The 24,106-nt window shown below is 42.3% G+C and overlaps 2 protein-coding genes across 9 annotated transcripts in view; one reads left to right on the plus strand and one right to left on the minus strand.

The window, feature by feature from the left end:
- PRKAR1B (protein kinase cAMP-dependent type I regulatory subunit beta) overlaps positions 1-8,851 on the minus strand; it is a 103,201-nt gene extending 94,350 nt beyond the window's left edge. The window contains exons 1-2 of one of the 6 annotated variants that reach the window (XM_087731170.1): positions 8,654-8,851; positions 5,510-5,693 (exon numbers count right to left, since the gene is read on the minus strand). In XM_087731170.1, coding sequence (XP_087587296.1) covers positions 5,510-5,686 — 177 coding nt within the window. In that variant the 5' untranslated portion in view covers positions 5,687-5,693; positions 8,654-8,851. Of the gene's footprint in view, positions 1-5,509; positions 5,714-6,594; positions 6,827-8,469; positions 8,624-8,653 lie in introns of those variants that run through there. The other 5 variants (XM_087731172.1, XM_087731174.1, XM_087731173.1 and 2 more) reach the window with 5 other exon arrangements.
- Positions 8,852-8,888: 37 nt separating this feature from the next.
- The window catches only part of DNAAF5 (dynein axonemal assembly factor 5), a 31,156-nt gene continuing 15,938 nt past the window's right edge, over positions 8,889-24,106 (plus strand). The window contains exons 1-7 of one of the 3 annotated variants that reach the window (XM_087731167.1): positions 8,889-9,408; positions 9,960-10,082; positions 10,898-11,022; positions 11,445-11,560; positions 15,529-15,761; positions 18,727-18,939; positions 22,081-22,224. In XM_087731167.1, the coding sequence (XP_087587293.1) occupies positions 8,929-9,408; positions 9,960-10,082; positions 10,898-11,022; positions 11,445-11,560; positions 15,529-15,761; positions 18,727-18,939; positions 22,081-22,224 (1,434 nt within the window). In that variant the 5' untranslated portion in view covers positions 8,889-8,928. Of the gene's footprint in view, positions 9,461-9,897; positions 10,083-10,897; positions 11,023-11,444; positions 11,561-15,528; positions 15,762-18,726; positions 18,940-22,080; positions 22,225-24,106 lie in introns of all 3 variants that reach the window. The other 2 variants (XM_009467912.2, XM_087731168.1) reach the window with 2 other exon arrangements.

Raw genomic sequence — 24,106 nt, forward strand, 5'->3', positions numbered from 1 at the left:
GAAGGATTTGCTGAGCTGCAGACAAGCAGGAGGGTAGGTACTCAGCCAGTTCCGCAGCCACGGACTCCAACACAGACAGGATTTAAGCCCAGGCAAACTCTCTTTCAAAAATCGATTGGTAAAATAAGGCTTGAGGGCCCTTACATCTGTTTGGGAGCAGTCAGGCTGCAGTCAGCTGGGGGCAAATATGTGTATGTACCTGTTTCTAGCTGTAAGGGCCCGTTAGTATCAGGAGCTTTCCCAAAGTCTGTTGTGATCTAGTGAAATCTGCCATCAGACAGTGCCTGACCCAGCACCATTTTTAACTTTATACGAATTTGGCAAGGTATTTCATTCATGTGTTTAAAGCTAAGTATGAACCTGTTTCTTTAAAGCCACTCAGATGATTAAAGATTAACATGGATTAAGTATCCTGATGAATGTAAAACATGATAGCTTGAGATGTGAAACAAAGACGACATCCAGACAGACTTTCCTTCTCGTTCCATCACTGCGCTCCATTTTTGTTAGTTTTTGACTTTGAGACCAGGAAAGCTACGCATACTTGTAGACACACGAAGTAAACGGGGAGCTCAGCAGCACTCTAAGCTGTTCTGCACAAGCTCCTAAGAGCACAGCTTCGCTTATAACCAATTTTATTTCTTAGGAAAAAACTTCTTTTCTCTTTCTGCTCTTATCCCCTTCATCCTCCACCCTGCCCTAAACCTCCTGTGTTAGGAAAGCTTGCCTGAGGGGTCTTAAAAATTCACCTAGTTTTTCCTTCACCTGTTCCAGGAAAACTGTCACCTCTCATAACACTGCCTGTGGCTGACTACAGCAATCACAGAGGTCTGACCTGAGCTAATTTTCATCCAGCTCTCTCCAGAACTGATATCAGTGGAGAGGCAGCAGCAGAGGCTGCACAGGCCTACTCAGAACCACAGTCACACAGCAGGGGCACCCGGTGCTCCTACTGTTGCGTTGCTATCAGGGTCTCGGGTAGCTCAGGTATGTTCCCATGTGCTTTAGCAACATTTCTGACCACCGAGCAGATACCACCCAACTCCTTTGCAAGTTTTGAAAGATACAGAAATATTTGTCATATTAGTCTCTATCAAACTGCTTAGTTAATGCATTGTTTTGATAGTTTTTCCTCCGTAAGATTTTCCTTCCAATCCATAACCTCTCTCCAGCTTATCTTAAAGGCATGAGTTATACTTAGCATAATCACCTGTACTTGTAAAAATGAATTTCATTGTTTTGGCCAGGTTCTGGTAGAAATTATTGATTGAAAAAGTTTTTGTTGTGACTAAATCTAAATACTGGGAGAGACTACTGTTGCAGAAGAACAGACTGATGCTCAAATTTTGATGCTCAAATACTCTTGGTTCTGAAACTGTATTTAACTAGCAGTGAATGAATTTGTAGTTTACTACACACTTTCTTTTCAGTGCTAGTTTACAGCAAACCCGTGACAGAAATGCCTTTACTTTTCTGACCAGGTCTGTGTGCAATACTGTCTAATATCACCAGGTGGAGCTACGCAGATAAACTCATTTTGCTTTATTTAATTACAGACAATAGAGTCCAGGTTTTTCTAAAACTCCGTTTTTGGATGGTACCTTCAGAGATGCAGCACCTGCCTGGATCCATAAAACCACTGCCAATCCACAGCAATCCAAGACAGTAAGTTCAGTATGTGCACAACAGTATTTTTTGTATGTGCACAGGGCAATAGAAGGGACCAGGAGAGAGCTCAGGTCCGGAAGATATCAGCAAAGACCACCTGGCTCAGCTAGCAAAGCCGCTGCTCTGAAATACACTGCATGCAAAATAGCTTCAGCAAAGTACTTGGTAATGCCTAAACATACCCTGCAGGTTCCTGCTGATTCCCCTTCTTTTGTGCCACTTTCTTCATTAGTTCTACTCTTCATTATATTTTTTTTCTGCTGAACAAAAGTCTAGCTTAGCCTGGCAAGACAACTCCACCTTTGATCATATCATCACGGCACTAAACAGCCTGACACTAATGAAAGTTTTGCAGTTTCAGTATAGCTGAAAATACAAGGTTTTGCCTGTAACTTCTTAGTAATTAACTTTTTTACATAAGGTAAGAACGGGAGATAAAAGATGCATTCCTGGTTTTTCTGCTATGCCTTCTTTAGTCCTCAAGTAAGCAGGACCTAATTATAGCTGTTAAAATAATGCCACGGTTTCTTAGCTAACATCTGTTCCCCCACTCTAAAAAGGCCAATTAATACGCCTAAGGGAAAGGTTTTCTTCACCCCATCCACCAACAAGAAGTTCTGTACAGTCACAGGGAAATGTAAAACAAATTATTCAAAAGAAAACATTGCATAATTAAAATCTCATGTATGTAAACCATTTTCAACTCTTTTCTGTGCTCAATGGAATGTTAGAGATTTTTACAAAGTAACCGTTAACGTGATCAGAGTAGATGTCATCTTGAAGATTGTAGGTCACAGCATATAAAAACTGACTTGCAAACTTCAGAGTATAGAAACTTAGGCTGATTCCCAGCAATTACTGGCATCTTAAGACAAGCAGATCCTTCCAGTATTAAGTGAACAGAAAAATATCTATTAAAGTTCTCCTACAATTATTTTCAGACTTATGTTTTTTAATACTATACTTGACACAAGTAAGCTGCAAACTTAAAAAGGCATCAGACATTTCTTTCCAACCTTGGCACTTTTCCAGCTGAAAAAGACAACTGCAGAATCAAACATCAAACCTCAATCTCTAGCACTTTATTCATAAGTATTTATTCATGTTCTCACTTTACAGCCCTCTCAGGCCGTGTTAATTTGAAATAAAAAATGGCCCAGCCATAGACCTGAATACTAGCCCAAGACAGTCCACATCTCTCAACTATTAGCTCATTCCCTGGCTCTGTTCTGAGCTGCTTGAACTCAATCCTGCCAAAACAAACCTGCTCCTAGACGTGTTAGACCTAAGAATTATATTTGGGGCCAGTCAGTGTGGTGGGGTCAGGGGTTAGTCCCTGGCCCTTCTTCATTTTGCAGTACAGATGAAGGCTGAAGGCAATGGACCTAACTCTGATGTCATCAGAAGTAAGGTGAAAAGCATGTGTGATATGGCCTGATCTTGCATATGATAATAAATCTTGCTTTTCTGAGTTGATTTTATGAGATGTAGTTAAAAATTAGCAAAATGAGATAAACTTCTTTTGTATTCACCTGTGAGGTAGCTCCAGTACATTGATGTGGATCGAGCTGTACATGTTTTCCATAATCTCCTTTTTTAACCACTAGCAAAATATCCCACACTTCATCTCTAAACTGCCCACATGAATTTTTGACAGATACACTGTCATTCTACTGCTCTCTTCAGTGGAACATGTTGTTTATTTTAATGAGTTTGGAAAATAGTCCCAAAACAGCACACTTTGGTGGAAAAATGCATGACTTTGTTTAGAAAATCGTGCTTAAACCCGAAGATTTTCACTCCTCTCCCTACACAGGACCAAAATTAAAAGAGCTAATAGCAAATGTGCCAGATCAGTGTATTGCTCATTCACATACAAAAATCTGTAACAGGCAACTGCTAAATTCACAATTCAATTAAGATTCTTCAGAGTACCTACATATGACAAGTGTCTTCTAAAAACAGGATAAAACTTATTGAAATGACTTCTCTATCTTTACAAGCCTTCCTTCAACTGTTATTATGCACCCGACCAAGTCAAAATATTATCCTACAGCAGAAAATCTTCCACAGTGCAATTCATCTCAAGAAAGTCATCACAGGTGGTTGAGCAAGGAAGTCAGACTGCTGTAGGAACAAGAATTACAGTGCTGCAAACCTCCAGAAGCATCCTAAAGCCTTTAGACTCGGCAGGCTTAGCTCCCAGGCTGCTCTACAGAGTCAATGGCAAGATTGTTTCCTTCCATACTAGGCATGATATTCACCGAATTTGAGGCCTCGAGGCTGACTGTTTCTAAATCATCTCTTTTCGTTTTGAGACAAATGATATCCATCAGCTTCTGTGTTTGCATCCTGAGGGATATCCTGCTACAGAATTCTGGTATCTGCTGTTCTTTGGGAAATTTTAGGAGATTACATGAAAGAATATACAATTTCTCAAGGGTAGGAACTGCCTTCCTGTCTCAATTCTGTGTACTGTGTTTAGATCAATAAAGCCAAACTTCCCCAGTACAACTCAAGTAATCCCACTAGCTATGGAGAATATTCTAAAATACTACAGCATATTTTAAATTTTTTTGCAAAAATGGTGTTTATTCTTCTAGACAGGAAGTCCTCAATCACATTAAGATGGATAACAATTTATAACACGATAAAAGAAATGCAACAGATCTCACTCTCTTGAAATGGGTCTGTGCTTTCAGAAGTTTAGAATATGCAGAACTAAGAGATTTTTCTTTTTTAATAATAAGCATTACAATTAAAAAACATCTTGTACTTCCTACCGCTTCCTGGTGTTCCAGGCATTCTTACTGGGCTTCCACCAAAATGCAATGTCTGCATTTTTTTAAAGCTACACAAATTTGGCATATACTCGCCTATACAAAAATTTATCTGAAAAGTGGACAATGAGACGCATAAAATGCTTGTGTCACCTGTAATATATCAGCTGTATGTATTATTGACCAGGTATTATTGTTCTTTCTCTGTCCTTACAAAATTCTGTCTCTGGAAGAAAAAAAACTACATAAAACTCATATCTCAAGCCTATAAATTTTAGACTTTTCCTTCAAAAAAGCGAATAATCCTCTTCTTAAACTAAGTACATGAGTAAAGTCTCTGGCAGACTAAGGACTTGTATAACCAACAACTTGCAGCCCTTTGCTCCCATCTATTCCCATCCCCAGAAAAAAGCTGTGCTCACACAATATGCTCTTCCTGCAAAAGACACCCATAGGCTTTAGTAAGGATTTGCCTGAGAATGTTTTAAAATGCTTCCCCCTCTACACTGCTTTTGAAGACAGTCACAGTACATGAAGTCTCTCTGCATGCATCTCTTGTTGGAGGATCCTAGGATCAGCAATGCAGACGGGCTACAGCAGTAAAATTAAACGGCAAACTGTTTGATGATTTTCAGAACTTGCTGGTTCCCTGATTTTGTTCAGCTTTAGGGGGAGGGAAAACCACATCATCTGACACTGGAATAAACAGGGAACAGCATCTTTTGCTCTTGCAGGCAGGTTCTTCCCACAGATGAGAGTTCAGGACACCATGTGTCATAACACAAAGTATGCTCCTAACTCTTTGGATCATTTTTAAACCGTGCAGTTTCATGAGAAATTCTAATCTTCGTGTTATGCACAAAGAATTCTATACAATAGCCAAGATTATAGTAGACATCAGCAAATAAAAGTGTTGGGTTATTTCTTCTAACAGCCTGTTTTATAACAGCAGCACGATAATTTAAAATTTAAGAGGAAACGTACCAAAATATTTGAAACTTTTTAAACAACCTTTTTCAGTTTAAAAATCAAAAATTATAAGTCACCTGAAAATCACTGACCTTTTCTAATTTTTCAAAGTGTTCTCTGAGGAACTTCATGGGTCGGTCTGGCTTTGCTATGCAAAGGTTGACAATGCACTCTTTTAAAATCTGTTGGATGTTGTGCTTCTGAACATAGAGTTCACATCCCTTCAGGCTCTCATCTTCTTCCACATTGCAGGAAGAAGCAGCAGCCATCTTCAGGCTTGTAAACAGAAAAGAGACCTAGGTAAGAAAATGGTGCAAGAAAGAGATAAGAGACAGTTCCCAAACCCTTTGTCAGAGAGATCTGGAGGAGCAAAGACATTTTAATATGGCCTGTTGCCTATTCAAGAGCTATCAGTTCTGAATGTTTTAATGTTCTGGGGTTGTACGTGGAAATGCTGAATCGTGTCATCTTTGTACGATCAACATAACAGTAAGTACAAAAAGAGCATTTTAACTCCTAGATGGCAGTCAGCCTTTGGAAATAATGGTGCAATTAATCATACAAGGCCGTGAGTTTCAAAGACAGCTATTAAATGACGGAGTAAAGCCTTGCTTTTCTATTCCCTTGGGGACTCCCTCCCCGTCACCAGAAACCCAGTTTTCCACAACAGAAGGATTTTTGGTAATTTTAACATCTCCCCTTTTACACTGAGCAACCCTTCTCGGTCCCGGGGAGATGGGGAGGAGGGGGCAGAGCTGCCCAAAGGGAAGTTTGGTAACTGGGGGGAAAACAACCCCAAGCCCCTCTTTATTTCCCCCAGAGAGCATATGACCGCTCCATTACAAACCAAAGACCGCCGGGGCAGCTTTCACACCGGCCTCCCCGCCGCCCCTGCCCGGGACGCTGGAACGCCGGGGCCGGCAGAGGCCGAGCGGGGAGCGGGCACGGCGGCCAGGCCGCCCCCGAGCCCGGGACAGGCCCCGGCAGGCGGGAGAGCGCCCGGGAGGCGCCCCCGGGCCGGGCCGGGCGTCCCCCGGCGCCCGAGGCAGCGCATCCCCCGGGCCCCGGCCGCCGGATCGGCCCTTCCCTGCCCCCGCCGGGCTCCGGGCTGCCGGGGAGCGCCGGAGGGAGCGCGGGGCCGCCCGGGAAGCGGGGGAGGGAGAGGGCCGGTAAATACCTGGGTGGCTGGAGCCGGCTGAGCGGCGGCGGCTCCTCTCTCCTTCCCCGGCGGTGGAGGCGGAGGAAGGGGCTCCCCTGCCGGTATCCGCACTGCAGCCGCCGCCGCCGCCTCCTCCCCTCGCCGCCCGCCCGCCGGGGCCGCGGGGCGCCGCGGGGACCCTCCCCCCGCACCCCGCCGCTCCCGCACAAAGGCTCCGGCCCCGCCGCCGCCGCCCGCAGGAAGCGCCGCCGCCGTCACTCACCGGCGGGCGCGGCCTTCCCGCCGCCTCCGCGGGAGAGGCGGCACCGGCCCGGCCCGGCCCGCACGGCCTGGCTGCCCCGCGCCGCCACGCTGGGGACGGGCTGGACAGGGAGGACAGGCTGGCCGTGAAAGGTGGCCTGGCCACAAAGGAGTGGCTGGCCATGAAGTGGCCTGGTCATGAAGGACAGGCTGTCCATGAAAGATGTGCCCCGCCACAAAGGACAGCCTGGACATGAAAGGTGGCCTGCCATTAAGGACAACCTGGCCGTGAAGGATAACAGCCTGGTCACGAAGGTTGGGCTGGCCATGAAGGATGGGCCTGGCCATGAAGGATGGGCTGGCCATGAAAGGTGGGCTGGCCATGGCCATGAAGGACAATAGCCTGGTCACAAAGGTTGGGCTGGCCATGAAGGATGAGCATGGCCACAAAGGACAGGCTGGCCATGAAAGGTAGCCCAACCACAAAGGATGGGTATGGCCATGAAGGACAGGCTGGCCATGAAAGGTGGCCTGGCCATGAAGGATGGGCCTGGCCATGAAGGATGGGCTGGCCATGAAAGGTGGGCTGGCTATGGCCATGAAGGACAATAGCCTGGTCACAAAGGTTGGACTGGCCATGAAGGATGGGCCTGGCCATGAAGGATGGGCAGGCCATCAAAGGTGGCCTGGCCACGAAGGACAGCCATGAAGGATGACCAGCCGATGAAGGACAGGGCTGGCCACAAAAGATGTGCCTCGCCACAAAGGAGAGTCTGGACATGAAAGGTGGCCTGGCCACAAAGGACAACCTGGCTGTGAAGGACAACAGCCTGGTAACAGAGGATGGGCTGGCCGTGAAAGGTGGCCTGGCCACGAAGGATGGGCTGGCCATGAAGGATGATGGTCTAGCCGTGAAGGATAGCCTGGCCACGAAGGACGGGCTGCTGAGTCGAGGCAGGAGTACGGCAGCCCCAGCGCTCTCTGTGGCATGCGAGCCACCAGTCCTGCTGCACCCCACCGCTCTGGAAGGGCAGCTCACCAGCTGGGTCGCTTGGGTATTTAAAGCGAAGCCATCACACCCAGGAGCACCTCTCTACAAGGGCCGGGAGGAGCGTGGTTGCAGCTGGGACTTGGCCACAGGCCAGCGTGCTGCCAGGAATGCTCCAGTCCACGTTAGTGTTTCCTCTGTTCCCAGGGAATTCACGCTCACGGTTCCCACAGAGTAAAGGGTGAATAAAGACCCCAAAGGTTCGCAGTTAAGCTAGGAGCAGCGTAACAAGAGAGCAAACTCCTTGCTGGTAAATACAAAGCTATTTTAAAAGGATAATTTGAATTAGTTCTGTAGTTTATTGCACTTTAAATTAAGTATGATTAGTCAAGAAAAAGACTCTGATGACCCTTTTGGTTTGATGTGTGTTGACTGCACAGTCACCAGAACAGCACACAAAACGTTACGTTGTGTAAAGTGCACATAAGTACAATATAAATACACATTAACTAATACAAATGAACACTAAAAATGACATAACGCTGTTGCAGAAACCAGTGACTTACTGCCACTGCAGCACTGATCCCTCCAGAGAAAAAACAGAAGGGAAAAGCGATGCAAGTAACGCGTTACACGCGACGGTTTCCACACAGTAACAGCCTCACCCCCAGCGGTGCTGTGCTGTGCTGTGCTGTGGTGGTCCGGCGCGGAGCTCCGCCCGGCTCGCTTTGCCTTCCCCCTCAGTCCTGCCACCACCTACGGCCACCCGTGGGTTTCTCTCAGGTTTGCGTCTCTTTTTCCCCGCGTGATACGAATAACGGGTCGCTCTCCTGCTGGTAGCTATCCTACCTGCTGAAACTCCCGCCCCGCCTCCTCGGTGCTTTGCTGTGGGGCCTGGGACGTCCCCTCAGAGCGGCGGAGGGGCGGCGGGAGCGGGGACGCCCCCTCGGAGCGGCGGAGGGGCGGCGGGAGCGGGGCTGCCCCTCCGCGCTGTCAGTGCCCGCCACACGCGGGGCCGATGAAGCTCGGTACAGCTCCGCCTCGCCGTAAAGCGCTCGCCCGCCGTCGTAAAAGCCTCGCGCGTCCTTAGCAACGGTGCCGCACTTCCGTGGCGACGGCGGAGCATGGCGGCGGCCGGGGCGGCCGAGGTGGCGCAGGCCTTGAGCCGGCCCCTGAGCTGCCTGCAGGAGCCCGACTGCGGCCGGGCGGCGCGGCTGCGGGCGCTGGAGGCCATCCGAGCCGAGGTGCAGGAGCGGCCGCTCTCGGGCGCCGTGGTGCAGGAGGTTTTCGGAGCGCAGTTGGTGCGGCCGCTGGCGCGCTGCCTGGTGGGGGACGCGGCGGAGCGGTGCCGGGAGCTCGCCCTCCAGCTTCTCCGCCACGGGCTCAGCCACGGCGACCGGCCAGGCGAGGCGCTGCCCGTCCTCCTGCCGGCCCTGACCCAGCGCCTCTGCCCGCCGCAGGGCTTCGAGCCCAGCGAGGAGCTGCGCCTCGGCCTCGTCCAGCTGCTGAGCCTCCTGCTGCAGCGCTGCGGGGCCTCCGTGTCCCCCTACCTCACCGATGTTATCCGCATCCTCCAGGCCACCCTCCTCGACCACTATGCCGAGGTCAGGCGTGAGAGTTGCAGGTGCGCCGTGGCCTGCGCCCAGGCCATGCCAGGTGGGGCCTAGGGATGGGCGAAGCGGGGGAGCGGTGGGCTGGCCTGAGCCTGCGGTTTCCCGGGGGGACAGAGGCTGAGGTAGGGACCCGTAGGAGGTTACAAGGATGCAACCAGGAGAGAAGACGAGAGATGAGGAGCTGCATGCACCTTCCACAGGTGTACTTTGCAAGCCTTGGGGTATCTGTTGGAGAAGAACCGTGCCAGGGACAGATGCTGAGCAGTTACAGTATGTGGGTAATGGTGGGAGGAGGGGGCTAGGGGAGCGCATGTGGGCTAGCGTTCAGCTCTAATATAGTATAAAGTTAAATCTGCATGCTACATAAATGCAGCGATGTTAATCAGGCTGCTGTTCATAGTGTTACAGAAATGTTGCTCAAGATCTGTCACCCACATAGAGAAAGGCATGTTTGAAGTTTCTGTCTCTCTGCCCTAACAGAGCACTTCCATATGCAGTCAGAATCTCTGATAAAACCCTTAATGCAAACAATTTCACACCAGCACTACAGAGTTCGTGTTGATGTAATTCAGGCTACTGGAGCAGTGATACAGTTTGGAAATGGAAAGTCTGTGGATGACGTTCTGTCTCATCTGGCGCAGAGATTATTTGATGAGATTCCGAAGGTGTGCTTTTCTTCTTTTGTTTTTCTGGATTTATTTTAAATCTGTTTCAGGGTGAGTTTTTTGGTGTTTCCTGACTCCCCCCCAATTTTCAGCTTTCATACATTCAGTTGAGATAGGTAAATATGTAACAAACAGACTTTGTCAACTGTAAGCTGTCCAAAACCAAGGTTGGTGACCTATTCAGCTGCTGTCTAATTCTGCAGACTGTTGAAGGTTGTAGGCACCTTTTTATTTTAATGGATGCCTTCAATTCTGTCTTAAATTCTTCTGTCACATCTCTCTGGGACTTGATTCTATGGCCTTTTCAGATGCTTAACAAACACTTATGGTATTGGTCCCTTCCTAAGATGCAACTGAGGCAGTAATTTTAAAATGTGCAACTTAATAATAACTAAAATATTTTAATTGTTGAGTGGGTGTATTCACATTATTTAACTTAGGCTTCCTTTATAGTGAACAGAGAAAATTGTCTGTGGAGCTTCAAATTCCAGAGAAATGTACGTGTATTACATTCTCAGAGAGATACTAAGCATGAGAGTTTAGAGTTTTCTGAGTTAGGTCTGTATCTTGTCTTCCTCTTGGACATGTGCTTTTGTGCAGCAACTAAGCCAGAGTGAGAACACAAGAGGGAGCATGATACCTTGCATGTTACTCAAGATGCTTGCTGCAAGTGAGGAAATTCTGGGTTCTTGTAATTTCTTGTGAGACTATTGATGCGTTTTACCAAGTCTTATGTACTGAAAGCAAATATTATTTTTTTTATTTTTCTAGTATTTTCCTGACATATTTAAAATAGTCTTTTTGTATCCATGTAGGTTCGGCACGCTGTAACAACTGTCATTGGAGAATGGTTGTTGTACCTACGAGATAGATATTCGTATTTTCACAAGTTGATCCCTTTGTTACTTGGCAGCTTTACTGATGAAATTCCTGAAAATACGTAAGCAGAACACTTCTTTTTTTCTTTTTTTCTTTTTCCCAAAATAGTTGCACATGGGAGTGTTTCTGTGTCCACAGATGTGTTGCTTGGAGGAAAAAAAAAACCCAGTTTTTCCTTAAACCTAAAATGATAGCATTCTCTGCAATAACTTTTTTTATATTGTCCTTTTATGCTACATTCAAGTAAGTATGAGATGAAGATAGAGAGGTAGACAGAGACAGAATTATCCTTTGGAAGAGGTGACCTCTGTCCACCGAGTACAAAAGAAGCATAAACTGTCAACTTAATGTGCCTAGGTTAAATGGCACGAATGCTTCCCATCCTTCCAGCTGAATTCAAGAAGTCAGAGTTTCCGGAAGTCTTATTTTAAAGTGCTCTTCTTTTGGGGGCATGATGGTATAAAACCCTTATTTTATGTCTAGGAAACTGGCTTGGACTTATTGGGAAAAGATAGGCTTGCAGTGGGAGAAAGAGAATGAAGAAGACCTGAAGGATAAGATGGATTTTAGTGTTTCGCCATCACGTTATCCCAAAGGAGGTAAGTGTTGCACTGAAAGTGGTTTTTACTTCCTGAATAATCCGTGAGAGCTGCAGTGCAGTAATGACAGCAGAGCAGGATGTGTAATATTAGCTAACATGTAAGGATAACATATATGTATATAAAAATATAATATATGGCATATATGTATATAAAACTATTTGTGTTAAATTTAAATTTTAAAAAACATTTGCTCAGTAACTACATTCATTTTTTCCATTAATCCCAAAATGCATTTTGGAGAAAGAGTAAATGAAAATGCTTATGCTGAAAAAGCGATAAAGCAGTGATGCAGAAGCAGCAGAAAGTTCTACATTAGCCAGCAGCCAGGTGAAGAATGGGCATAGAGATGACCAGAAAGGAAGGCAGGATGAAAGAACCTGTGAGCTGAGTCCTTGAATAATGAGAACTAGATACAGCATTAATGATCCACAGAATTGGTGTGGAAGAAAAATTTGCAGTGAAATGGCTTCAGACTTCTTTGTGAGACACTGGGATGCTAACTAAAATCTACCAGTGTACATGAAGAACATGGGAACAGAAACAATAATGTTCTTTATTATATACAAAAAACCAAGATATGCAGCACAGGTAGATTACTTTTTAGTACTGTATGATTTATAGGTAGCTTTAAAACGATACGTTTGCAGTAGTTTGAAGCTTGTTTCCTGTCTCAGGTTCATAAAGTTAATGTTTAAAAATATACACATGGGTGTTGGTGAGAGAGAGGGGTTAAATGGGTCATTTATTGATTTCTATACCCATATTTAACAGAACAAAAACTCTTTTGGTGTGAAAGAACAGGTTCATGCTTGACTTGTGCCTACCTGACAGTCACATCACAGAATACCCAGCAGCAAAATCCTTTCCATGACAGTGGGTTCCGGAGTCCTTTCTCCTTTGAAATAAGACTTTTTTTTTTTTTTTTTTCCTTTTAAAGTTGCTTTACTCAGTAATGCTTGAATGAAAGGGGAAGCACTTCATAATGGTGACTAGTTTGACAGAACTGTTTAGCTTTGAATACAGTCAAGTTGATCTGTTATCCCTTCCAATTCTTTTTTTTTTTTTCCCCTTATTTCATGTGTAATATTACCTTAGGGGTTTGTAAATAGTAAAGAATGCTTTTACTTTCACTAGTGATGGCAGAAACATATTTTTTTTGGCATTCGAGAATTTTTAAATGTATATAAACTGTCAAAGCTGAGTATCTAAGCTTCAGTACTTATTTTGTAATGACCATGATATAGTGAAGGTCATCAAAGGCTTTATGTGCTAGTCCTTGAAATGGTTGTTATCGTTTATATTGCTAATACTGTTACCTTGTTCAGTTTTCTGTAGGTGTGTGTTGGGTTTCGTGTGCGTGGACTGTTTTTTTTTTTTTTTTTAGAAGAGGACATCTACGTCATAAATTAAATGATATGAATTTTCTGAAATAATCTTCTTAGCATAATAAATATGCTTCACAGATTTGGGCAACATTCCAGCCCGGCATTTAATTGACTTTTCATGCATCTTGCTTGATATGCAGTTAAGGCTTGAATGTGACATACGTACACGCCGGAGTCCCAAGTTAATGGTGACTTTCAGATATCATTTCCTGCTGCTTATCTTTACTCCAAATTTTATGTCCTATTAACAGTCAGGCTTTATGTGACAAAAGAGAAGAAAAATGAGAGGAAAGGGTGATCGTCTTAATTAAGATTACTTAATCTTAGAGATAGAAAACTTTGTCAAAAACACTTGAAACTAAGGTATACTAGTAATAATTTGTGGTGTCTTACCACAGACTGTATATGCATGAGTTGTTATGTCTGTCCTTCCCCCATGTTTCCCCTCCACACACGTTTGTGGTTTTTTTTATACTATGATAATGATTTATTTTAAGACTTTGTTGCTCTTGCTTCCAACTTATTCAACGTCCTGGAATATCTTTTTTATAACTGTGAGTTTATAGTACATTTTACATAACTATCTTAGTCTAACCGTCAAGCTAATGAACCTGACATATGAGCCCCCCTGTGCTTTGATCTCAGGATGACAGATATTGCTGGTCAGAGGAAGAGTAGAGTTAGACCTCATACCTGGTGTCATCCGACCAACTGAATAGCTTTCCGTTGAGCAACACCAGTCATTGCCTTAGGACACAGGTGCAGACAGTTTACAGCAGGGAAGTCTTTGACAGGAGTAGCTACAGGGATAAATGCCTGCATTTGAACATCTGAAATGAAGGAACTGCTGATAAAGAATGGTCCAAATTCTTTAAAGAAAATTCTGCCTCGGGTCGAATAGGATGCCAGTCTGTATTTGCTGTCTCAAGTTGATTTCTTTGTTTGACCTTTTGCTATTCATTGTCAGTTTTCATAATCCAAAATGTTATCCTCCATTGACAAAAGAAGCAGCAATGCATGTCCTCATGCTTGAATTTTTTTTCCCCCCTACTCTAGGTATTTCGTAGGCATTTCTATAAGCCTTTTGTATTCATCAGGCCACTTACTTCAGTCTGTTTTCCTTTTAGCATTTGTAGTTACACTGACCAATGCAGGAAAATGTGCTGAGACAACTCAGTCATTTCCTTTCTAAGCATTCACAGAACTCTGTACCAGAAATAAAAAATGTACTTGCACATTCAATGTTTTTTGACACCTCATAATGAATAATGTTTCTTTCTTAAAACAGTATGTGAATGTTGTGAGTGGCAATAACAAATTGGTGGTTCTTAGAGAACAACTTTTCAGATTTTGTCTGTATAAGCATGTACAGTGTAAAGGAAAAAAATTCTCCTGTAGAAAAAGTCACTATAAAAGTTTATTGCAGTTCTTTGAAAAGCACTATCTTAACTTTACGTAAAGTACAGAAGTGGAGGCTTGATAGTTGCTTGTGATATGGGTCAAGTTGCTTCTCTGAGTCTCAGTGATATATAAATGAGCTAAGATGTAAATTTGATGATTACCAGACAGGACGGTAAGCATTTGTTGGGGAAGTTAAGTTTATTAGTTCTCTAGGAATCTGCGTCCTCTATTGAGGTAGGGAATATGTATTTGTAACACTTTGGGTTTGGTTTAAAAACAAAAAATAACAACAACAAAACCCCACTTTCCACAAAATCTCTACAAATGAAATTTAGTCGGGGGGGAGGAAGATTCCCCCAACTCCTGTATAATCTTTCACTTCATTTTGAAATATGTTATTTAATATAAAAATCGGACAGAGATTTAAGAGCTGTATCAGAGTAAGCCACTTTTCCTGAAAAGGCCTTAGCAAAGAAATTGTATAATAGTTGTAATTTTTGAAATAATATCAGTTTTGTTGGCTTGATCTATTACACAGCACTTGTACAAGTCATAGTACCCTTTCTACTTTTAATTTGCTAGATACACTTTTAACTTTTTCCTTTAGAGGGCACAGTTGACATTGTCTGTTTTACTGCAGTTCATGTCCCCTGCACTATTTGTGACTTCTATCTTTCTTTCCCTCTCCAAATTACATTTAACTCGGTGATGCCACAATGTTTGCATGCAGAAGTCTGTCTTTTTTTTTTTTTTTCTGTTTTATCTCTCTGTGTTTCAGTTTATTTTTTTAATGGGATTTGTGTTGCTATAAAAATTAAAAGGAAATTATTAAACTGTGCTTTCCAAAGTGGATAATGTTCATTTAAGTTCTCTTTCTCTTGCCCTTCTGTAAACATTTTAAAACACGTAATCTAAATCGCCATCCAGTAATAAATACATAAGTTTTCAGAAAGCTGTGTGGAGTTTAAATTCTGTGAGATATATATTAAAGAAATGCAGCTTGCACAGGTAAATTCCTCAGCAGCATTTGGAATATTTTGTTCCTTGCCGAAGCAGACACCCATAGCTTTTATCTCAGAGCCTTTAAACTTTTCTAAGGATTAATGTGCATTGACTTTTCCTTTGATTTTTCTTTTTCCTTTTTTTTGTTTTGTTGTTTGTTTGTTTGTTTTCTTCTAGTGACTCGACCAGGACTAGGTTGTCGGGAACTTGTGTCAAGAAACCTCTCCAAAATCCTTCCAGGTCTCTGTCATGATATAACGGACTGGGTTGAAAGCACAAGAATAAAAGCATCCCAGCTTCTGTATACATTATTGCTACATGCAGAGGATCACATAACACAACACATGGAGCTACTGCTTAGAACTTTGTACCAAGCATGCTTGGATGAAGAAAGTGATGTGGTTAAAAATGTAAGTTTACTCTGTTAAAGTATCTGCTGTATGCTGCTGTACACCCTATCCTCTATAGCCTTGAGTCAGTCTTCTGAGGGTTGACCTTACCTTAGGTCACTGGAAATTGCCCATGACTGAAGGATCAGGCTCAGGTTTTCATGGATGTTAAAAACATGTGAACATTATACATACATACTGTGTTAAAATAAATGTAGTTTTGTATTACTGGTATGAAGACCAATAAAAAAGTTATTTAAATACTCTTTAGTTGATATGCCAACCCCATGAAGCATTGATAATGATCTCTTTAAAAATCATAAGCAGCGGATTATAGTATAAAAGCCTTGGGGTAACAAATTCCATTTAAAAAAATGTGCAGGTCATGCCCTTTCAAGTTAATTTCACTTATCTCCCCCTGCTGCATAATCCAACCGTAATTCCAACCAAACATTGAGGTATGTTTATTCCATGTGATACCCATATTCAGTGTTTGATTACTTGACTTAATGCTTGTAAAATGCCTTTGTTTTTTGTTTTTTTTTTTTCCCATGGTTTTTGTGAGGAATAACTAGTGTCCTCTTTCCTAACAGTTGATGCTGTCAAGAGTTTGATCAACAGTATCAATAAACACATATAGTTGAAGACATTAGATAAATTTAGCAGAGGATAGAAAGGTGATACAAACATTTGTACAATTTTAAGAGAAAATCTTCTGTTCATATTTCTGTACAAGCAAGAGAACATATGTATAACAAAAAAAATCCATGTAACTTACTTTAAAGCTGCAAATGTTATTGCTTTGGGAAACTGGAAGAATGTGTTCTGCTTACTCAACACAAGTAGTCCAACCAATGTCAGAAAAGCTGATTTCCTAAATCAGGCTTTTCTTTAGGTTCCTGCTATCTGTTGATCTATATAGACTGTGAAATCCATTTCTGAAATGATCCTTTTTCTTCTTTTTTGTTTCCCCTGCAGTTTCTTGTTGTCTTCAGTCTTTCTCAGTACTAATTGTTGTCTGTCTCCTTTAATTTTTCCTGAGTTGTTCCTCCCCTTCCCCCAATTCTTATTCTGTTATCCCCTTCTACCTATTTCACCCCTTCTACCTCCCCTTTCAGAACCAGCATCTGATCTCTAACCACGTTGCCTTTCAGTGAGACTGAGCTTGTAAGATAAGCCAGTCACGCACTGATTGATAGTAGAGAGAAGTAAACCTGGAATACTGTCAGAAGTCATCTTGTTGTTTCAAAAAGGGGTATAGAGGCCTTAGGAAATCAATGTCCCAGGATTGAAGTAGGAGATCTGCCACTGTGGGTATGCAGCTTTGCAAGTTCCTTAGTGCTTGTATAAAATATATAAGAAAACTTAAATAATTAGAAGAATAAACCCACATGGTCCTGCTATCCTGGTCAACTTTCCCATCTAGTGCTTGTTGCTGTAAGTATAAATTCAAAAGGATGTGTTCAAGCACCACATAGTTTTCCCTTTCCTTTTTTTTTGACCATACTTGTCTCTTTCTTAGAATTCCACCAGTAATCTTCTCGCAGGTGCTTGCAAGAGACTTATTCCCAATTAGGAGGTGGTTTCTGTATTTAATTTTACTCTTCCTTGTGCCAAAATTTAAGCTTCAGCAACTTTTCTTTGTGAATGCCTTTTATCTCTTTAGCGATGCTGCTTCCCAGGATACTGTGATTATCTCCTCTGTCATGTGTCACTGCCGAACCCATTTCAGAGCATCCACCAACTTGGAAAATGTGTGTGGCTTTCTCCAGCCTAATAATACCAAATGAGATGATAAGAGTAAAAGACCAAATGGTCTCTTTTTTTTTTTTTTTCCCCCCTGTTAAAATAAGTAGATAAATTTATCCATACAAATGCATCAATTAGTATTTTTGAGCTGTTTAATTCTATTGTCCTTTTCCAGTTTTCAGAACACTAAGAATCTTTTTCTTTCTCTATGGCAAATATGGAGGAGGACAGGGTTCACATCTTCATAGAGTATAACTGTTTTGAGTCTTCACCCTTGTGAAAAGCAACAGTTTTATATAGTGCAGATTTAAACTACAGAATTAATGGCAACATGCTTCCATTGAGACTAAAAAACTAGGATCATTCAAGTATTAATTAGGTGCAATTAAAAATCCATGGCTAAATCACTAGACTAAAAATTATATAAAAGGGGAAATAAGCTTTCATGTTTTGGGAGATGAGCCAACCATTAAATAAATAGGTTAGCAAGAAGCGTTCCTGTTGCACAGGTAATGGTGCAGTAGTTGACTGTGTCTTTATTCATGCACCTAATAGTAAATATTGGGCATCAGTCAGAGAGTAAGCTCTGGTGTGATGGTATTTCATGTGGAATACAACATACCGATATGTCTGCAAGGCAGAGACAGGATCAAAGAACATGAGTATCATGTGGAATACATAGTAATTTAAGCCTTTTCAGTCAAAGAAGAAAGAAATTGAAAGCAGTGGGTAGTTCCCCCATGGCAGTGCTTCCACACTAAACCAGATCTGTAATGTCAGTGTCCAAATATAGTACAATAACAAAAACAATTCTAGGGTTTTATTGTTGTTGCTTTTAATAGATGGGTGATGGGTGCATTGGGAGCATTCCTCAGCACAGCATTTGGAGGACAAAATGCTAAACCACTAAATCTGCAACATCTGGCTATTCTAAGCTAGAGACTTTATTACACTGGAAGTTGTACACTTCCATGAGAAAGTAATGCACAGAAATGAAGTTTGTCTGATGCTGAGAAGAATGCTTGCATGCCTTATTATGTGCTTACTGAACACGTCAAGAAAATTTCTTCATGCATATAATCATTATTGAGCGAGTGGCAGAGGCCTACAAGGCAAGGCAACTGCTGAAGCATTTAAAATAACAGCTGGAATCATAAAAAGAAAAAGCCCATGATATGTTGAATGGTCTTTGTGTTTTCAGGAAAATTCTCAAGTTATTCCTGGTCTTTTTTTTCAGTGTGTGAAAGCAGCAGAATTGATTGGAACATTTGTCAGCCCTAAGGTGTCGTTGAGATTAATCACATCAGCCTTTCGAAAGACACCTAAGCCATCTTGTATAATGGTTCTAACTGCAGTGATTCGAGGTAGCCCAAAAGAAATCTTACAGCCTCACTTGACCGATCTTGGCAACACACTGTCACAAGCTGGAGTTTGTCAGCGATCTGAAGAGGTATGGGCAACTGGAAAATACACAACAGACTACAGTTTTAGACCAGTGGTTCTCCAACTTATTTTTTCCTTTGTTCTCTCTAAATGCTCCGATTCCTATCCCTTCCTTGCATACCTGCCCCACCCTATCTCAGGATATAGTTGTGGACATGTGTCTGAGACACACGTCCCTATCTTCCCTGGGCCATGTTGTGGACTCCTGGCCAAATCTGCTATTCCCAAAAACTTGCTAGCAGTCCATCCTCTCAGCATATGTGGGTTCAAGTTTGAGAACTGCTGTAAAAGGCTTCAGATAGTGGGAGGAAAATGAAAAGGCATGACAGGGAGAGAAGAAGCTGTTTAGTATGTACTGTACTAATAGAGGACTACCTTTGCTGATCCAGAGGCAGAGTTTAACCCATGTTTTGAAATGCCTTGTGTTCACAATCCAAACAAGATCATATATTTCAATCCTGATCAGTAAAAATAACCAAAAATTTTTCACAGTCCATTGTAATTGGCATGTCAGGTTTCCCAAGAAAGATTCCCTCTTAATATCATCTTCTTATTTTTGTTTTGTATTATTATTGTTTTCCATTTTAAAAGGAAGATACCAGTACTCTTCCGTGTACATTTAGGAGCATGCTTTGTAAACTGTTGGGCCTGGTTGCTTCTCTTTAAGTGAGAATCTAGGAGGAAGACCTTTATAAATTAGAAATTTACTCCCAAGTGTACCCTTAACTAATGGCTGAGCCTGAAGACCATTTTCATTTTAGCATTTGAAGAATATTCATCAATTGCTGTGTAAGGAGGTGAGAGATTTTCTTCAACGTGGAATGGAGATTTTTTACTTTCAGGGTTTTTTCTTTTTTTTTTCCCTTCAATTGCTCAGATGTGAAAATAGATCTGTTAGACATGCACAAGAAGAATCCCTACAATTTCCCCCACAAATGAAATCCCAGCTTTCATTCCACCAAAAGTTTGTTAGGCCTCTGCTCTTAAGATGATCAAAAAAGGGCCAGTGCTGTGCCTTCAGGGCTGTGTTCCTCAGGGCTCAGTGTTGGGGCCGGTCCTGTTCAATATCTTCATTGATGATCTGGATGAGGGGATCGAGTGCACCCTCAGTAAGTTTGCAGATGACACCAAGTTGGGTGGAAGTGTCGATCTGCTGGAGGGTAGGAAGGCCCCACAGAGGGATCTGGACAGGCTGGACCGATGGGCCAGGGCCAACTGCATGAGGTTCAATAAAGCTCAGTGCCGGATCCTGCACTTTGGTCACAACAACCCCATGCAATGCTGCAGGCGTGGGGAGGAGTGGCTGGAGAGCTGCCTGGCAGAAAAGGACCTGGGGGTGTTGGTTGACAGCCGCCTGAACACGAGCCACCAGTGTGCTCAGGTGGCCAAGAGGGCCAATAGCATCCTGGCTTGTATCAGGAATAGTGTGGCCAGCAGGACCAGGGAGGTGATAGTGCCCCTGTACTGGGCACTGGTGAGGCCGCACCTTGAGTACTGTGTTTTGGGCCCCTCACTCCAAGAAGGACATTGAGGTGCTGGAGCGTGTCCAGAGAAGGGCAACGAAGCTGGTGAAGGTTCTAGAGCACAAGTCTTATGAGGAGCGGCTGAGGGAGCTGGGGTGGTTTAGTCTGGAGAAGAGGAGGCTGAGGGGAGACCTTGTTGCTCTCTACAACTACCTGAAAGGAGGCTGTAGCAAGGTGGGGGTCGGTCTGTTCTCCCAAGTAACAAGCGATAGGACGAGAGGAAACGGCCTCAAGCTGCACCAGGGGAAGTTTAGGTTGTATATTAGGGAAAACTTCTTCACCGAAAGGGTAGTCAGGCACTGGAACAGGCTGCCCAGGGCAGTGGTTGAGTCCCCATCCCTGGAGGTATTTAGAAGACGGGTAGATGTGGTGCTTGAGGACATGGTTTAGTGGTGGACTTGGCAGTGCTAAGTTAACGGTTGGACTCGATGATCCTAAGGGTCTTTTCCAACCTTAATGATTCTATGATTCAGAAAACTCTGACTTCACGTCAGACACAGACTTCACTTTAAAACAGTTATTCATGTGTGTAGACTGAATCTAGCATAATTGTCTTTTTGAGCCAATGTAAGATATATTTTTGAAGTTCTTCCCTCATTAGGTTTCTTCCCTAATGGAATATGTACCAGTGATGCAGGAATTTAAGGTTAATCTCCATGAAGCCTGTGATGATTTGGAACTCCTGCAACTGGAAGCACTATAACCTGATTGTTCAAATAACAGTTCCCTGAAGTGTATCTGCAAAATTGCTATGAGGTCTTAAGCTTACTACTTCCATTTGGCATTAGATACAATAGACACATTCATTTGCAGCTGAGGCGTTTGGCGGAATTGTTCTAGCCTTTGGTCTTGGAAAACAATCTTTCTCTCTTTTAGACAGCGAATGCTGCATAGACACTGTTTAGCTAAGGATTGACCATGTCCATGAGATTAATAACATTTATAGCTAACCTATTCCTAGACTTGATTTATTTTTTGGAAGTAAATTTGTAACAATGGCCTCTTCTGTTCGTTGTGGGTAATCCGACAGCTTCATGGAATATCTGATGCACTTCATCATAGAAGTTATGGCAAACTAACTGACAACAATCTTGACTTCAACTGGTATCAGTTGAATCAGGATAACGTGAATTATATTGCATCAAATGAGATAAATTGGCTGAGATAAAAGCAGATGTTCAGGTTTTCTTGGTTTATGTATTTAACCATTATTGTTCCATTCAAAATAGTCAAACATGAAATACTATTTGAAAGAGTTATAACAAATATGTTATTAATTAACAAATTGCACTTCAGAATGAGAAAGTACTATCAGTAAGCATTCCAAAATGCTTTGATATTTTTATTCACAGTGGAACAGTTGTGTGATTAAGAGCAGGGTCATTTATTTTGTTAACAGCACACGGTAAATACAAACAAATGGTGTGGGAGGAAGATTATATTGTATTCTATAAAAAGTAGAATGTAGGTAATCAAAAGAACTAACATGAAATTATCAATATGTTACCAATGTAGGGGATTATACAGTGCTCAGATTTTATTGTCATTTTCCATATCTCTCCCTTAAATTTATTATGTTTTGTTAGAAAATATAACATTCTCTTTATGCTTTTATTAAAAAATAGGTCTTCTATATGGAACAGTTGCTTTATTGTGTACAAGCATTGATTGAAGTATGCCAGGAAGACTGCAAAGAAATTAGCTTGCAGCTAATGAAAGTTTTGGTGACAATAATGGCAATACCGTGTTCTCAGCACCTCAAAGAAAAGGTAACTATGAGCTGGTTTAATATTTTGTCATGTTTCTGTTTTTTACTATTGATAAGACACTTTGTCTAAACAGAGCCATAATTATTTGTCTTGCTGTTAGGTTTAAAGCACAGAAATCCTTAACTAAGAGCTCATCCACAAAGACTGGTAGAGTTTGAAATGATTTGGTGTTGCATGACCTTGACTGTACCCTCTGTCTGTCTCGTCATCTTTTTCCATAGCTGAAATTACTTTGGGTTTAGTCTGTTTCAAACAGATAAAGGCAACTTCTCCAAAAGAATAAATCATTAATATCTTATTTGTAAGAGCTGAGAACTTGTACAATACTACTAGTTTTCTTTGTCAGTTGCTTATCTTTCATCTGTACGTGTGTGTGTGTACAGCAATCTGTTTCAAAAATTATATAGAAATATAATAGTTAAACATTTAGATATACATATAACTTCAAATTAATCAGATCCACTCTGTTAGAATGAAAGAAGCATGAAGGAATACTTGGATTGTGCGTTTACTCATAAAACTGTTCTGCAAAGTTCTATCTCTATGGCACTGTTCTGGTGGTTAGTTAATATTTAGAAGTCACTGTGAAGCCTGAAAGATCTATGAATATTATCATTTGTCAGTCAAAATATTGATATTTCTGCCTTGCCAGATCACAGTTTATAGTTGTTAGGTGCTACATCTATTTCCAGATAGCAGTTTGAAGATCTCAGTTTAATGTTGAATCCTGCAGATCCACAGGGCTGTAATTAAGATTGGCAGCAACAGCGACTAGGGTCTTATAGGTTATTTCTTTTATGGAACTGGAAGAGAGGGTAGTGCTAGGGTTAGGGTGGGACTAAAGTTGAAGTTAAAGTCTAGGGCAACAGTGGTGCCAGCAGAGATGAATGTACTGTTGCATCTTGCAAACGCTATAATACTAGAAAGTACACTGATGTTCCTAAGGCAAATATTAGCTCCTACAGAAGTGTCATGTGCAGAAATCTGGTTAATATCTGAGTTCGGCTGACATAACAGGAAAGGATATTATTCGGGTAAGAAACTTAGGAGTTGCCCATATTGCTATGTCTAGTAAGGCTTGTTCAGTGGCTGTGGGCTGTGCCAGTGGGCAATAATGGCTCATGGCTAGTCCAAGGCTGTGTGTCTCTCACTGTACATAATGCATATGATCAATACCAGAATTCAGTTTGGAGTTGGGTTTACAGTCTGGCACAGCAGAGCCTGGAGAATTACATTTCTTCATAACTTTGGTTGAAGGCTCATAGAGTTACAATATGTGCTGGTTCTGAGAAAGGCCCTAGAATTCAGTATTGTGGCCAAAAACACCCAGTATGGGTCTGTAGGCTATAGTTACAACTCGATTTTTTTTTTTTTTTAAAGTGTGTTTAGATTAGGATTCAGAATAGATGGCTTGAAGTACATTACTGGAGGATGGGAAGCTCACAGTTGGATGAGGGCAGCCATTGGCCTAGAAGAACACTTTACTTGGGTGGATATTAATCACTGGGCCATGGTTTAGGTAAAGTTTTGGGACAGGAGGTGTTCAAGAGTTTATCTTGTTGCTGAATTCTGCAAAGCCTTGGATGTGCTGTTGGTGCTGGTTGAACTGTTGATGCTTACTTTTTAGGTGGATAAAAGTCACTGGATTATTGTTAATGCTGGGTTATACATAGGAGCACACAAGTGGCCAGGAAAAACCTCAGATTTATTTTTCTGACTGTTAAAGAAAAATTCACTTATAGATCAAGAGCACTACTAGCCTTAAAAAACTGATAGTTTCATAATCATTTTTATCTTTAGACAAAGATCAGACTGATTTTACAGTAGTTAACCTTTTTACCTCCCCACCAGAACCAAAAGTTTAAATGTTGCAAGAATGCTT

The sequence above is a fragment of the Nipponia nippon genome, unplaced genomic scaffold (genome assembly GCF_047370975.1).
Source record: "Nipponia nippon isolate SJK-2023a ecotype South Korea unplaced genomic scaffold, ASM4737097v1 scaffold_5, whole genome shotgun sequence".
Taxonomy (NCBI): Eukaryota; Metazoa; Chordata; class Aves; order Pelecaniformes; family Threskiornithidae; genus Nipponia; species Nipponia nippon.